Source organism: Miniopterus natalensis, chromosome 3 (genome assembly GCF_054644295.1).
Source record: "Miniopterus natalensis isolate mMinNat1 chromosome 3, mMinNat1.hap1, whole genome shotgun sequence".
Lineage (NCBI taxonomy): Eukaryota > Metazoa > Chordata > Mammalia > Chiroptera > Miniopteridae > Miniopterus > Miniopterus natalensis.
The window spans coordinates 88,283,820-88,299,757 of record NC_142083.1 but is presented as its reverse complement, the minus strand read 5'-3'; the positions used below and the strand labels follow the sequence as shown (position 1 = coordinate 88,299,757).

General features: G+C 43.0%; 1 protein-coding gene across 2 annotated transcripts in view; it reads right to left on the bottom strand.

The window, feature by feature from the left end:
• The window catches only part of USP7 (ubiquitin specific peptidase 7), a 59,795-nt gene that overhangs the window by 5,557 nt on the left and 38,300 nt on the right, over nt 1-15,938 (bottom strand). For both annotated transcript variants that reach the window (XM_087815654.1, XM_016199391.2), the window contains 18 exons: nt 15,179-15,287; nt 13,935-14,065; nt 13,389-13,443; nt 12,318-12,398; nt 12,128-12,218; nt 9,925-10,007; nt 8,120-8,229; nt 7,013-7,169; nt 5,824-5,968; nt 5,389-5,519; nt 4,393-4,527; nt 3,868-3,969; nt 3,602-3,707; nt 2,419-2,511; nt 2,267-2,334; nt 1,826-1,926; nt 841-994; nt 176-243 (listed from right to left, as the gene is read on the bottom strand). In XM_087815654.1, the coding sequence (XP_087671780.1) occupies nt 176-243; nt 841-994; nt 1,826-1,926; nt 2,267-2,334; nt 2,419-2,511; nt 3,602-3,707; nt 3,868-3,969; nt 4,393-4,527; nt 5,389-5,519; nt 5,824-5,968; nt 7,013-7,169; nt 8,120-8,229; nt 9,925-10,007; nt 12,128-12,218; nt 12,318-12,398; nt 13,389-13,443; nt 13,935-14,065; nt 15,179-15,287 (1,920 nt within the window). The remainder of the gene's footprint in view (nt 1-175; nt 244-840; nt 995-1,825; nt 1,927-2,266; nt 2,335-2,418; nt 2,512-3,601; nt 3,708-3,867; nt 3,970-4,392; nt 4,528-5,388; nt 5,520-5,823; nt 5,969-7,012; nt 7,170-8,119; nt 8,230-9,924; nt 10,008-12,127; nt 12,219-12,317; nt 12,399-13,388; nt 13,444-13,934; nt 14,066-15,178; nt 15,288-15,938) is intronic.

Genomic DNA, 15,938 nt, shown 5'->3' with positions numbered 1-15,938 from the left:
GTAGTAGTGTGGTCAAGATATGAGTGGTGACAATTCTATAACTGAAACTAAGCAATAAATGGCATGTCAGGTGATGTGGCCAGCTACTTATTAAAATTAGTTCCAAGATGTCTGGATGAACTATGGAGAGCATGCGGTAACGACCTAACACCGAGTGTCCGTGAGTGTGGCTTACCCTTGAGACTTGAAAAACTGGAGTAACATTGGGTCGGTGTTGAGCCTCTGTGCAACAGTCTTTGCGACCTGGGAGAAGGGGATAAATCAGAAATCAGAAAAGGTTCATTTGGGAAAATGAACTGAAATGTGCTTATAAACTTTATCATTAATGAGCCTCTTCATATTCTTAAATGTGGTATGAGCAGCCTGAATGTAAATGCCCTAGGCATTTACTATCTAACTTAAAGTACAAAGCACATCATCAAGGAGTAGCATATCTGATGAAGAGAGCTTTTAAAGGGTTTTTCACTTTTAATGGTGAAGTCTATAGATTTTTTATTTCCTGATGAGTCCTAAAAATGCTTCACAAGTGGCATGTTATAACTGAAGCAAAGGAGCCTTCTTTACACCATCACCTCTGAAACCAAATTGTGCTGGGGTAGAGGATTTTGAGGGTCAAGAGTGCAGATGGACATCATGGTGGATGAGGGAGGGGAAGGGAGGAAGGGTGGCTTTGGTCCCATGGCAATCTTAGCACCAACCCACTTCAGTCAGGAATTTCTCAGACAGTGGGACTAACCCCTCCTCCTGAACCAAATCCATCAGCCTCATCAGCGAACATTTTTTTAAAGAACCTGGTCTTCTGGTGTGGAATCTGAAGGGAGAAGAGCACTTATCAAATACCTGAAAATAATTCATTCTATTTGATAACGTGACCACAAATCCAGGATCATTAGGGATTGTCTTATCACAGAAAATGACATCAACACGATGATAGAGGTCTCTGAAGTATTCTTTTGCGGTGGGTAATTCACTATTATCATTTTCAGGGTCATCCCTGGGGGGAGAAAAAACAATTTGTAGACTGAATCAAAGCCCAGGCTAGGGGTCATCATGTCTCATGCAACAGTGACACCAATAGCTCAGGGTCATATTTCAGGATGCTGGGGGTCTGCCCAGCTACCTTTGTGAGCCAGGGACAATGGGGAAAGGCCATCGTGTACAGAAGGTGTGCTCTGAGCCATGCACAGTGCCAACTGCTTTCTGTCCTTGATCGCAATACAAAAACCGGTGCCCTCTCCTCTAGAGATAAGGGGAAGGCCTCAGGTGAAGTAGGGGCCCACAGAGCTGGCTCATGGCAGAGCCTCCTTTCTGACCAAGAGTCGGCAGATGGCACTTTCAGGCCGAGGCAGCAGGATACGACAAAAGAGTGCCAGACCCTGCTCTTGGCCACTGCATTCCTCGGCCTGCCCACAGCCTGTCAGGACCGCCCTAGGAAAAGGCACCCCAAGGCTGCTTTCAGACTAAGAGTGCAAGCCTGCCGGTTTTACGTGGAGGTTAAGTCAATTACCTATGTAGGTACATGCTAAGGGAAACCCTGTGTCTCGAGGACAGAAACAGTCTTGCCATTTCACAAAGCCCCCACCACCCTGCGAACAGCTGTCATGCTCACTACAGACAGTTCTCGGGAATCAGGGCCCTGACGAAATTGCTCACCACCCCAAATTCCCAAACCCAGAGAGAGCCAACTTCCTTCCCGGCAGCACTGTGAGGCGCTTCAAACAAAAGGACTCAGGATCTAGTCACGATTTTGTTTCCTGTTATAGGACTTATGAAAAACAATTCTGCTATCAGTACAAAGTGATAAAATCCTTCAGAAAGTACATACTTCTGAAACACGATAATATCACCATCCATTAGCTCATCAAGGGCTTTATCAAGAGACACATCATAGTCCTGAATTCTCTCTGTTAAATTCGGTTTAACTTCCTAGAATAAAAGAAATGAAATAGTTACAATGCAACATTTGTCTAATGTTTAATATGGTCATACACTATCTGTATTTTCTCTACACCTAATTCGATATATCAGCCCTGTATTTTTAATAAGTTAAAATGCTAACGGGAAATACTGATGTCTGTAAAGATGTAATAATCACTGATCAATCTCAACTGGTAAAAATCACAAATCTACAGATGTGATCCTCAACTGGAGGTCACCTTAGTTGCAGGCATTACATATAACAAATTCAGGGCTAGAAAACAATCAATAAAAACCCTCTCCAAACCACTAACAATACAATGATTATAAAAAAATAAACAATCCAAACCTCATAGAGGATAAGGCTAGTATCTGGGATAAATCCTGCTCTGTCACACATAACCGGAAGCAAGTCACCTAGGAGAAAGAAAAGAATCCAAAGTTGTAATACACCAAGACTTTAGCACTATTGACCCAGAAGGTGAATGTAGCGGGACTTACGTATTTTACAGGATATTGGCGTGTAGATGTGCCCACAGTAGTTCAAGCTCCGTGTTTTGGGGTCATACATCTTCAAAAATAACATCACATCATCTACAAGGTTCATAAACCGGTTTTGTTAGGATCTTAACACTCAGTATACCATTAAAAAAACAGTAATAGAAAACTCAGTAAGCCACTGAAATGACAGCTGAACTGCACCTAGTTATTGTGTCAGACGAGGCCTGTGACTGCAGCATCACAAACACCAAACCCCTGGAAACACTCCATGTGACACAGTGAGGATGGAATTGGGGGCAGTGAATTTAGAAATCCTAGCTTCCAAGACCTGGTAGTAACTAGATGGCTGAGTGTTGTCATCCATCACTCACAGGTTAATGGTTGTATATCTTTGCTAGAGAAGTGGACACTTATAGCAATAAAAAGACAATCTTATAGCAAACTCTGATCCACCTGTTTTGTGTATAAAGTAGTGCTGGAATACAGCCAGACTGTTCACTTACACATCCTGTGGCCACTTTCATGCTACAACGGCAGGCAGAAACCATATGGCCCACAATGCATGAAATACAGTTGACCTTTAACAACTCTAGGACTAGCAGAAAATCGACTCCTCAAAAACCTGACTATCATTAGCCTACTGTTGACTGAAATCTGATGGATAACATAAACAGTCGACTAGCATATATTTTATGTATTATATACTATATTCTTCTAATAAAACAAGCTAGATAAAAGGTTATTAAAGAAATCATAAGAAAAATACATGCAGTACTTATTTTTAAAACTCCACAAGTAAGTAGGCCCATGCAGCTCAAGCCCATGTTACGCAAGAGTCCACTGTATTTACTATTTGGCCCTTGGCAGAGAAAGTCTGCAATCCCTGCTCTGTATGAACTGCCCAATACATAGAAGACCAAAGTGATCAGCAATACACAGGATGAAGGCTAAAGATGGAACATGACGACAACACTGCTACCCCCCCCCCGCAAACACTACAAACCCATGGTCAGTTGTACTTGGCTTCATCAAGAAGCCTTGACCATGATAGTTTATGAGCATTTCTGGAATTAAAAAGATTTCACTGCAAGGGAACAGCGCTTAACCCAGTGAGTTTAGAAGGATGGTCCAGGAATCCAACTCTACTGCTCTGAAGGCGATTGGGTGTTCGGTGGACACTTACGATCTTTATCAAACTTGGGTAACGTAGCTCCACTAGCGGCCAGCTCCGGATCAACTGTTTCCAGGAATATAGTCCAAGGGTTTTCATTATCACTGAGTTCAATCATCTATTTCCAAAAGAGATGCTGATTTCAGAAAGTTTTACTGGTGAACTGAGAGTGAAACACCATGCTCATGTACTGAAGAAATGATCTAACTAGATCGAAAGGGGGGCACTGCTGCCTCATCAGCAGAGTGCACTGCGGTGTGCAGCTCAGCAACACTCACTGTTTTATTGCCATCTGCCTCGTTATCTAACATCGCTGGGCGTTTGGTTCCATTGCTCCTGGCTTGCATAGGCCATAATCGAATTTGATCCTGTGGAAATCCCTGGAAAAAATTTTAAATTAAAACAAAATCAGTTCATATTTTAATTCTGAATCACTGTAAACATTCTATTATAAGAAAAAAATCCTAATTACAGCTCTCCCTGCCTTCAGAGCACTAATATTTCAAGACTCAAGTGCCCATTTTACCAAAAAATAAAAATTAAAATTAAAAAAAGGAGAGGGCGTGCAAAAGAGAAGACTCATCACACATTCAACTTCTTTCATTGCTGCTTCTGTTGAAAAATTAGGTCACAGGCAGAATAGGCACAACCCAGAAGGAAATGAGCTCAGGCCACTTACCTCACTTCTAAGGCAGTGCCTAGACGCAGCACCTACCCCAAAAGGAACTATCTTGTCCAGTTATAAAGGAGGAGGGTGGAACTGGAAGTCAGAATAAACCATCAGGAGAGCACCTGGCACTCACCATGGTCTGCGAGAGGTTCTGCACAAACTCAGAGAGCGAGGAGTTTTTCAGTACTTTGAACACAGTGTATTTTACTTTCTCTTCATCGTACATGTCATTTCCTTGGTGGCCACAAAACTGGTCCTCTGCGACTATCTGGAAATCCGTGGAAAAATGGACATACAAAATGAAATGAGACCACACTTGTGAAGAATAAGTTCGAATAGCTCTGGCCAGTGTGGCTCAGTTGGCCGTGGCATCGTCCCGTACACCGAAAGGTCCCAGGTTCAATTCCCGGGCAGGGCACATGCCCAGGTTTCGAGCTCTGTCCCTGGTTGGTGCACATATTAGAGGCAACAGATCGCTGCTTCTCTTTCACATCGATGTTTCTCTCAACCGATGTCTGCCCATCTGTCTCCTCCCCGCTCCACCTTCCTCTCTCTCAAATCAATAAGCATATCCTCAGACAAGGGTAAAAACAGTTCAAGTAGTAAAATGCTAGAACAACTAGTGTGGCTTCCATGAACCTTCTTCAGAAGACCCGAGGAGAAAAGTCTCAAAACGGCGAAGAACTCAATCAAGGTATGTATTTAGAAAAGACAAAAACCTACATTTTCATGCAGCCATTCTTAACTGATCTATAAGCATTAGCTAGAAATCCACCTACATGGTGATCAGGCTTTCCCACGGCCTGGTGTGCCACCTCCACACCCTCTCTGGGCTGCGCTCCCTCTCCCAGAGGGAGCCCTCCCTTTTTACACACCCTTCCACTGAGGCCTCCACCCGGCTGACCCCTCTGCACTTTCCATAAATACTCTGATGTACTGCTGCTCTGTGGTAGCCTGAGTACTTCTCACATCTAAGTCTTTACCCTGGACTGCAGTGTATATTCCAAACGGTCAGGAGCCTGGCCTATGTAGTCACTCAGGTAAACACACCCAAGAGGCTGCAGAGAGCAGCCCCCGACCCGGCAGCAGGAAGCCCGGGCTCGGCCAGCCGGGTGGGCGGGGGACTGACCTGCACTTGCATGTAGAGGTGCGCCTCCTGCCGCTCCTTCCGCTTCTGGGCCTCGATCCTCTTCTCCTCCTGCAGCCGCTCCACCAGCTGCTGCGGGATGTCATGGTCGGTGACAGCCTGCAGCACCTCGCCTGCAGGACAAATGCCTCCACTCAGGTTCCGCCTTCCCCTCCTCGGAAGGCCCCAATTTTACGGCATTACTACTACAGGAGTCTAGTCAAGTGAAACCACATGGTGCCAGGAGCCCGCATCAAAGCCCACAAGTCCTCCCGCCCTGCTTCCAGATGCTGTGCACAGGGCAGAATGGGAGCCCGTGTTTGGACAGGAGACACAGCTAAGGTCCACCGTAACGTGGCCTGAACACCACCGCAGGGACTGATGGTAGAACCGCAGAGCTCCCCACAGCGCAGAGCACAGCAGACCAGCTCTACTCACTCAGCTTGGATTCCCTGATGTAAACCAACATGTACGCGTTCGTGCAGTGCCGGACGGAGAGGTCGTCGTCATGGCCCCCATAATTGTGCTCAATGGCTTCTTCTTTCGTACACCTTGACACCACGTCGTCATCAAATTTACACCACTGGACAGGAGAGCCAGAAGACATCAGCAGAGAGAAAGCGCTTTGCGAAGCACACAAATTCTCAGGCAGTGTTTTCCTAGAACAGATCCTCTGATGCTGTGCTGGGCTGCACTGCCTCAGCCTTCCCTCTAAGAAGACTCAACAGTCCCTCCGCTTTCCACGCTCCATATTCTGGGGATTGCTAATATTCACCCATTGGCAATTCCTGTAACGTACTCAGCCCAGTTTCAACCTAGGTCCAATTTACTGACACTACAACCCTCCACAGAACTGAGAAAGCCATACAGAGCACACCTAACTGGGCTAGTAAAATTGTAATTTTATGGTGTGGTTAATAAATTAAATGGGACGTTTTATCCAGTATCTCATGACATATTATCACAGCAAGTAAGGGCCTGACTAAAAAGTCAGGGCTTGCACATAGTTAGCTTCCAATCTCTTCATTGTGGATTGGGGTATTTTAAATGGTACTCAACCTCATAGTTAAAGCTAACTACAGGCCCACTGCTGTGGGGTTCCCTCAGCATGAGGTAGGCAGGCTCCACCTTTGCTGGGTTCCTCATTGGCCCTATGCTGCTGGATGAGGACCCTGAGACCCTCATCTGCTTCCCTTGGGGAAGATTATGTGATGAGATCCACGCAAACCAGGAAAAGATGGAGCATCACACAGTGTGCACAAGGTGGCACGCGGACTACCATGCAACCAATGCTGCCTCCCCTGCCTCAGCCCCAGCGAATGATCTGCACTTATTCTGAAGTGGGAAATAAGTGCCTTATTTTCCCTAGATGTACAGGGATTCTGAGAGGTCCAACATTCAATACTAACAGACACACACATACATAAAGTGTGATCACTAATTTACTATTCACCTTTAGAGCATCAGTGATTAATACACATCAGAACATACAGATAAATCAGAGGCCAGGAAGGAATCCCTTGCTAACAAGGCCATCAGGAAGGACCAGGGAAAGGCTGGGCTGAGCATCACTGTAAATCCCCTACAGGCAATTACATTCAACTCCACCCCCCCACCCAGCACTTACTTTACCATCCCCTTTAGGGTTTAGATACACCACATAATGTCCACCATGATTATCTCCACTATGAACCAGGACTGCATGAAGAATATAATTTGCAGGGTCCTTAGGATCTGTTTTTTGCAAAAATTCATCAAGCGGTAACTGTTCGGGGAATTCAAACCTATTAAAAAAAACATTTTTTAAAGAAATCCAGGTTTCATTTACACATAAAGTATTTCACCTTTAGGCTTTATTTCTTGCTAGACCTAATTTACTGGCTCATCTTTATCTGGAAAGGGAAGTACGACTCTGACGTGGAAGGCCCTATGAACTGCTTCAGACAAAGCTCTTACTCATAAGAACAAATTAACAAATTAACTGTTCATACATCAGTGCAAAATTTGAAGCTAGACATGAAGAAAATGCCGATGAAGCACCGAGGTACCTAACAGTGTTAAATTCAAGGGTATGACACAACAGTCAGTCTAGTGATAAATGTACACAAGGATGAGCCAAGGAGCCAAGACCCAGCTGGTGGCAGGTAATCTGACTGGGTTGTTTTCCCCTCAAGTGTGAAGGAAGGGTGTCTGACCAACCTCTGTCCTGTACAAAGCTGGTGCTTAAACTAACTAGGAAAAAATTCTGTATTCTAAACCAGATATAGTAGTATATAGTGTCATCTTGTAGCTTGTATTTTAATAATCTAGAAAACACCTGTAAAGGGGCACATGCACACCTAATTCAGCATTCCTGACAATAACCACATTCTACAAGTCAACACCAACTGAGATATTACAGAATATTGAAGAATCCAGTTTAAACAAATACAATACTATTGAATTCCAATTCTGAGGTGGCATCTGCATTCTGGTGACTGCAGTCTGTGGAGCAGGAAGGACTCCTCACAGACTCCAACCTGTCACTGTGCAGAGTGGCTAGGGCTCCCTCTTAAGGAGTAGCCCAAATTTAAGTAAAAATATTCCTTTAAAATTACACCCAGGTAAATGGGAAACCTAAATAAATCAGAGGTGAGACAGAAAATACATATACAGACTAAACAAAGCACTGAGATTAACCCCCTAAAAACCTGGTGGTGATTAAATCGTAACCTTCACACCCCACTTAGATTACCTGTCATTGATCTTGATGTTTTGGTCCGTCTGAGGGTCATACATAAATCTCATCAGTTGTAGATGTAACACTGGTGGCAATGTTAGGAATTTCACACCTTTCTCTGCCTCCTGAACATTGAATAGAAATGCAAATTCAGTTCAGCGCTATTTATTTCCTGAAGCAATGAAAGCAACAGCGTTTCAGCAAGATTGGAACACGTTGGGGACTTTAGGAAGCGAGATGCGAGCTTAGGTATCTATCTGGGGCACTTCTAAAATGTTTAGGCCTATATTTATTACTATTAAAATCATGCTTGTGTGAGAGCTTCCCTTACTTGGAATTATATTCTATCTTGATATCCAGCAATAGGGGAACAGTTAGGTAAATTAAGGTTTGGTCCCTTTCAGACATATTATATGGTTCGTTAAACCCTGAAACGTAAGAAGGAACACAGGAAAACCACTAAGTGGGAAAGCGGAAGATCAACTACAGTTATGTAAGCTCGGGTGTGCTATGACTGCCTGGACAGAAGTACAGACGAGCAGAGTTATGGTCGGGGGCACTCTTGGTGACCGCCTTCCTTCCCTGGACTTTTATGATGTTTACTTAAGAACGTCCATTGTGGAGCACAACCCAGTGCTTACTGTTTAGGCCTCTTCTACAGAATGTCCTGAGTCAGTATCAGCACGGCCTTTCCCGTTACTGCCTGTGCTACTTGACACCCCCAACTCCCAAACTTGGCTTCTTCAGGGACCTGTGACTCCACAGCTCTCGCCCCTCTTCTCCATCTCTGCTCCAACTCAACGAACTTTTTTTTTTTTTTTTTAAATATATCTTTATTGATTTCAGAGAGGGAGGGAGAGGAAGAGAGAGAGACAGAAATATCAATGATGGGACAATCGTCACTGATTGGCGGCCTCCTGCACGCCCGACTGGGGATCTCCTGGATCCTAGGTCAATGCTCAACTGCTGAGTCACCCCCGGTCAGGCTCAGACAACTCTTTTCCCCTCAATAAAACAAGCCTTTGCCAAACTCAGCCACTACCAGGCCATCGGTGACCCTCATATCAGGTTTATCTCCAACCCATACCTCCCTTCTGCACGGCAAAACTTTTTCCAACAACTGCTAGAGAATGTCCACCTAAAGGAACTGGAGGCTGTGCCAAGGCAAACCTACTTGGCAATGTTCTATGATGTGCACTAGTGTGTCTAAAAGCACAGGGTTGGGGGGGGGGGAGACAGGATACCTAGAAGGAAAAACACAAATCCAGGAACCTACTACCACACAAAGGAATGGCATAGTTTCAATACTACCTAGAATAATAATAAAAAAATTCTGTTTTTCCACCACTGCCCACTGAGACTATGATTCTGAAATATGTATTGCTCACCCAGGCCCCAAATATCCAGTGTGGATAAGGGTAATTCTCCAGAGTTAATGAAAGTATCTCCTAGCACATCCAGATGCATGTTCGCAAAGTGACTTTCTAATTTACAACTTGGTGTCCTGAGCGGCCTAAGCAGAAAAAGAGCAGGTCTGTGGCCACTGCAAAAAGGTACATTAGTACCATGAATTATATATCAGTAGGCTCAGTAAACACAGGATGGTTTAAAAAGCTGTAAATCAGTTGACCAATGAGTCATGGTTGAGGTTACAATACAGACCCTGGAGGGGTCCAGACTAAGAAATGAAATCCTTTTGAGTTCTAAATACCAGCAGCATATAGAAAGATATGAGTAAATTGTTAGCTCACAATTAACCAAAAGATTTGAGAAGACAGTGAAAAGCTACACCAGGAAGTAGTACAAAATTTCCAAGTTACCTGCAAGCCGTGCTCTCCGGCATCATACTTGTTGTCACCGTCTAGTTGTTCTACTGCCACATAATCCACAAATGATTCAAATACTTTAAAGAGAGAGAAAGAAAAGTCAGCCAAAGTTATCAGTAAAGCTTTGCTTACAATAAGGCCAACTCAGCACATTGAGGAATGCCAGAGGAGGGAATGTAACTAACTGGCTGTGAGCAGTAAGTCTCAGCCCCCGGCAGAGGCCAGTTAGACAGGCCATGCCCACCTTCACTAACCCAGCAAAGGCGTAAACTCTAGGATAGGGACGTGTCCTAAGGGTCTGACAAAGGATAACATGGAGTCAATAGTCTAGGACTTTAACAAAATCAAGTAACAAATTGTGACCAAAACACTTACTATAAAGCTACAATTATTAAGACAGTGTAGAAAGGAAGAAGGACTTGGGTCGGGGGGCTGGGTGGTGAGGGAAGTAAGGAAAGGGTAGTAAAAGGGTATGGACATTCAGCAGTAACACAGATGAGGTCTGAGGACCTAGTGTAAAACATGGTGCCTGGAGTTGTTAAAACCATATTGAACAATTGAAATTTGCTGGGAGTAGAATTTAAATGTACTCTGCAAAAGAAACAAATAAATACAGAAGCGAAATATGTGAGGTGATGGATGTATTACAAGTATATGTAGGTCAAATATGACGTGCACTTTAAATATCTTATGTCAATTAAACTGCACCACAGAGCAATGGAGAAAATGCGATGGGACCACTTGATACCCATATGGAGGGAGGGGTTGGGGGTGAAAATCAATCTTAACATCCTACCACACACAAAAAGAACTATTCCAAGTGGGTTGTAGATAAATAGAAAAAATAAAACAATAACAGATAAGAGAATATCTTATGACTTTCAGGACAGGTATTCTTAGGACACAAAGAGCAAAGACGCCTGGCCGAGCGTGGCTCAGTGGCTGAGCGTCGACCTGGGATCCAGGCGATCAGGGTTCGATTCCCAGTCAGGGCACATGCCCAGGTTGCGGGATCGATCAATGACTCTCTCATCATTGATGTTTCTATCTTTCTCTCTCCCTCTCCTTTCCTCTCTCTGAAATCAATAAAGATATATTAAAAAAAAAACGCAAACAAAAACAAAGAGCAAAGACTTCAGGCTGAAAACTCAGAAAGGTGTAGCCTTAGTTGTGGGGACAAATTAGCTCTGAACTAAAAACCTCACAGTGTTTTAAAATAATTAAAACAAATATTGCCAAGTAAGTTAACTGTGTCCCAGAATAAAGGTTAATAAGCATATTCAACCTCCAGCAAAATGAAAATCACAAGGCTGGCATCCACTGAAAGCTTGCCAGACATACCACAACGCTGGAAAATGCAGCCATGATGAAGACAAAGGTGACTCAACAGAAACCACATAGGTGGCAGAACTTACAGGCAACGACATTAAGCTATTATTAACTGAATTCCATTATGTTTGGAAAGATATCCAAACTGCCAAAAAGTATTGGAAAAGGTGAGCACTTCATGATCTTTAATGTGAATTAAAACCCAAGATAGCACCATACTCCCACCAAAATGTTCACAGTCTGATAACTGACAGCTCTCACACATTGCTGGTAGGGGAGAGTGAAACTGATAAATCGACTTGGGAAACTTGCTGGCTTTATCTATTAAGGTGGACATATATGTACCCTGTGAGCCAGCAGTCCCACTCACCATAAATGAAAATATATATGCGCACCAGAGACAGAAATAAGCCTGGTCAAGGAGCTTATGCCTAACAGCCTCAAACTGAAAACAACCCAGACGTCTATCAAGAAAAGGTGGTTTCAAAACTCACACCATAGTTCCAAAGTGGAATCTGTAAGTCAATGAAAATGACCAAATTATTGCTACTCACAACACAGGTGAACTGCACCGAAATAATGCTGAGCAAAGTAAGTGAGAAAAGCACTACATACTACATAAACATTCACAACACGCAAATATAACCTATAAGAGGATGTTAGAAACCCGAGTAGTGGTTTCCTCCGAGGAGGCGGGGACTGGGAAGGGCCGGGGCGGGGCTCAGTGTGAGTGCTCACTCGGAGCTGTGCGCTCGTTTGGGCAGTTTGCTGTCTATGCTTTGGCTCAGTAACAAGCACTTGGTGAGTGAAGCATTCAACCACAACAGAAATGATCAGGGCAGCAGGCCACTGCATGCACAGAACTTACTGTTCTTCTTTCCTTTTATGCTCAGCTGGATGTCATAATAATCTTCTCTTCTATCAGATCGATAGTCCACCTCTTTACACTGGATATAGGACTACAAACAAGGGGGAAATGGTGCAAGTGTTACTAATCAGAAAACAGCTAGCATTTTAAAATCTTTTAAAATCAGTCTCTCAGAGCAATAACCACGTACCACCATCTTGCCTCTGAATAATTTAGGTATGGTGCCTTCCACACACGTGCCTTTCATCTTATTCTCCACGTTATCAAGCAACTGGAAGAGAAGGTTTTGGCTTTTGAGAAAATGTTTTGCTTAATAAATATACAGTAATTTGCAATTTGACTGGGAAATTTCAATGGTCAAAGAAATTCTAGACTATAAATATTATGACCTTTGGCATGCAATTATCAAAAACATACACAACCTTCTTCCTTGGTTGGATATTTACAAAAATATCTACATGCAACAGTTGAGATTAACCCTCTATACAGCTTTCGGAATGAATTAGTAATCTGTAGCACCTTTAGAAGCATTTTTATATTCATTTTACCTCTGTGGAAAAGCATGTAAATTGAGCACTAAACTTAACTCGTATTGGTCCACACCAAGAGATTAATGAGGTTGAGCCTGTCAACAGGATTGACTGGTTTGTCCATGGATATTTAATGAACTGGATTCAATCCAGCTAGTGCTGCAAAAAAGAAAACACACCTTGCCCAGCCAATCACCTTGAATAGCCATTTCATGTGTGTGTGTTTGTGTGTCTTTCATCACAACTGGAAGAATGGGAATTTGCTAGCTACTAAAGCTGGTTTGGGGGAGAATCGCCCACACAGAGGTCTGCCTCAACCAGAATTTCTGTGCAAAGGAAGGGTCTGGATGCTGCAGGGCAGTAACAGAATCACTCTTCTAAAGTGAGGCAGGGTAGTCAGGAGAGCTACTGAAGGCCAACTGTGATTTCTTTTAATAACAACTCAAGCAGATATTCTAGTTTAACACATTAAGCATATACTACCAACCACTATTTAAATTCAAGTTTCCCCTCATACTTCCCTCTCAAATAATTTCTTTTAATCCTTTCTGGCTTTTAAACTAGACAGATTCTGCTATTTCATTCTATCCTAGTTTTGGTCCTGAACAAAGATGGGTGTGTCCTGAATTACAGTGACGTGAAGTAGGTCTGAGGTTTTACTTGGTAACAACTTCTGACAGTGCTTCAAAATTTTAGATGTCAGCAGTATACAATTATAGCTTCAAACTTACCACTCGACATAGCTCTTGAACATCATGTTGCATGAAGCTATCTAAAGTTTCCCACCTTGGAAAGATAAAATGAATGTTTATATTGCAACTTCAAAATCTCAAATAAGAGTAAATTAACAAGCAGCTTAGACTAAAAAACTAAACTGTATAATCGGCCATTACCTTAAATTCCTTTTCTGAGAAGATTATTTGGGGGTTATAATTCAAACATAAACTGAGTTTTATCAGGACACCCAAATGTTCACAACTTTATCTTGCTCTAAACAACTTACTGCAAGGGGAGGTCATGTTTGCAAGGAAATATACATTCGTTTAAAGACTATATGACTATATGTGTCCTTTTCTTGACAGGTAAAGCTTTTATGTGGTGAATTAAACATCAAGCAAAATTCTAAAACTAAGCCATTATTTCCAAAGGGGTCAAATAAAATGCAATGATAAAAACACTGACATGATTAAAAGCCTACACTATGCTCGCAATTCTTCTTGTACTCATTCATCCTTAAGGAAAGCAGCAGAATGGGAAGGCAGATTTCTAGCACGTACCCGAATGACTTGGTTAGCTTTTTTGTTCCTACGGGCTTATCGCTATGCTGTAGTTCATAGAACACCCTCTGCAATGCTAAAGGGACACTTTTGGATGAATCGTCACCCTCTGTTGGCATCATGTACACGGCCTAAAAGAATTAAGAAATAAAAATGAAATTTGATGTGAAAGTATCATTTCTATCACAGTGGCTAAGGTAGTTTAAGGCTTTCACTTATTCCCTAAATAGGCCAGAAAGTTTGTTGTTTTTTAAATCATGAACATCTTTAGAGACAATCTAAAATACAAGGCAAAAAAACATATTTTTTAAATTACCTACAGAACTCATCATCCAAAGAGAACCACATTTATTTCATACTTCTCGGAGCAACATTTTTAAACTTAGCATTACTTGTAAACAAAAGACTTGATGGAACAAATGCTACAGAAATTATCCGCATTCAGCTATCCCCAGGATAAAAGCCTACCGTGGTAACTAACTAGAGGAACAGTGCAAACATAAAGGGACAGCCAGCAGAGCAGCCAGTGGTGCCCCCAAACCAGGAGTCCAAGCTGCCCCACTGCTCCATGCCACTCACAACATCCTTAAGGAAGAAATGACTCTCTCCTGCATTAGATTCAAGGGAGATCTGTCTTGGCTTACCTATTCTTACCAAAAAAATGTTTTATCTATAGTAGGTGAAAAAGATTTCACAGCCAGTAGTTGTCTAATTGATCTTTTTTTTTTTTTTTTTAATCTTTATTGATTTCAGAGAGAGGAAAGGAGAGGGAGAGAGAGAGAGAGAGAGAAACATCAGTGATGAGAGAGTCATTGATTGGCTGCCTCCTGCACGCCCCTGACTGGGGATCGAGCCTGCAACCTGGGCCTGTGCCCTGACCGGGAATCGAACCCCGATCGCCTGGATCCTGGGTCAGTGCTCAACCACTGAGCCACGCCCCGGCTGGGCTAATTGATCAATTTTTGATCTAAAACTTTTCAAATGTTGCTAATGGCTTTCACATTTAAAACAAACCATATTATTTGTAGTGCAGAGTTAGGACTGTTAGCTGTAGTGAACCTTTGATCACCCCATGAGGAATAAAGCTGTGCACAAGAACAGAACAAGGGCGCCTCTGGAGGCAGACAGCACTGTGGTACGGTGAGAAGACAAGGCCAAGTTTGGCGAGAGAACTTTGCTTGTCCCTTAACACCTGAGAGAAAAGGGCGGGTGGAAGGTGGAGGAGAGAAATGCCATCCATTTACCTTTCGTAGTTGATTTGTGAAAAATAAAGTCTGCAGCAGGCTGTTCATGTAACAAGTCGCTCCCTGATTCTTTAAACCGACATAGCCCGTGTGCTTCTTTGAATCCCACCTACAAGATCAGTTTGAGGTTGAGGGAAAACTGCACAGGACACCTCCTAGCTTCTGCAACGTGTGTGGAGCAATTCGACTAAATGTCAACATGGTGGCCAACATTTCACTGCTATTTCCCACCATCCTGTCACAGGAATGAAGGCTGAGCACTCCTCCAAGTTAGTAATTCATCGCCAGGCCATGGCACTAAGGACACCAAGGCCAACAGTTCTTATCACACTGCTCCCCTCTGTCTGCCCAAGTGCATGGACCAGTGCTTATTCAACCCCAGCCCTTGAGAAGCAGCTTCAAATGCTGTCTGCTGACAGTAGCATCCCCATCATTTACCAAGATCAACATTCAGATATGAATTAAATTCTCTACACTTATATCAAATGGACCCCCAGTGCAGTTCTATTACATACACAGTAGGTCACATGTAGTCAGCAAGAAATGCAAACAGCTGAGACCCCTCTTTTCTGTAGTCACATACATAGGAAAAAGACAAGCATGTATATTGGCAAGTTTTAATGCACACTTTTAAACATCTAGAGCTTTTTTTCTTTAGTCTTTTATTTTGGTAGTTGAAGAAAAGGTAGGTTTTTCTCAATTAATACACTGTCTCCACTGCCCGCCCCCTATAACAGGAAGCTGAAGAGAATGCCACCTG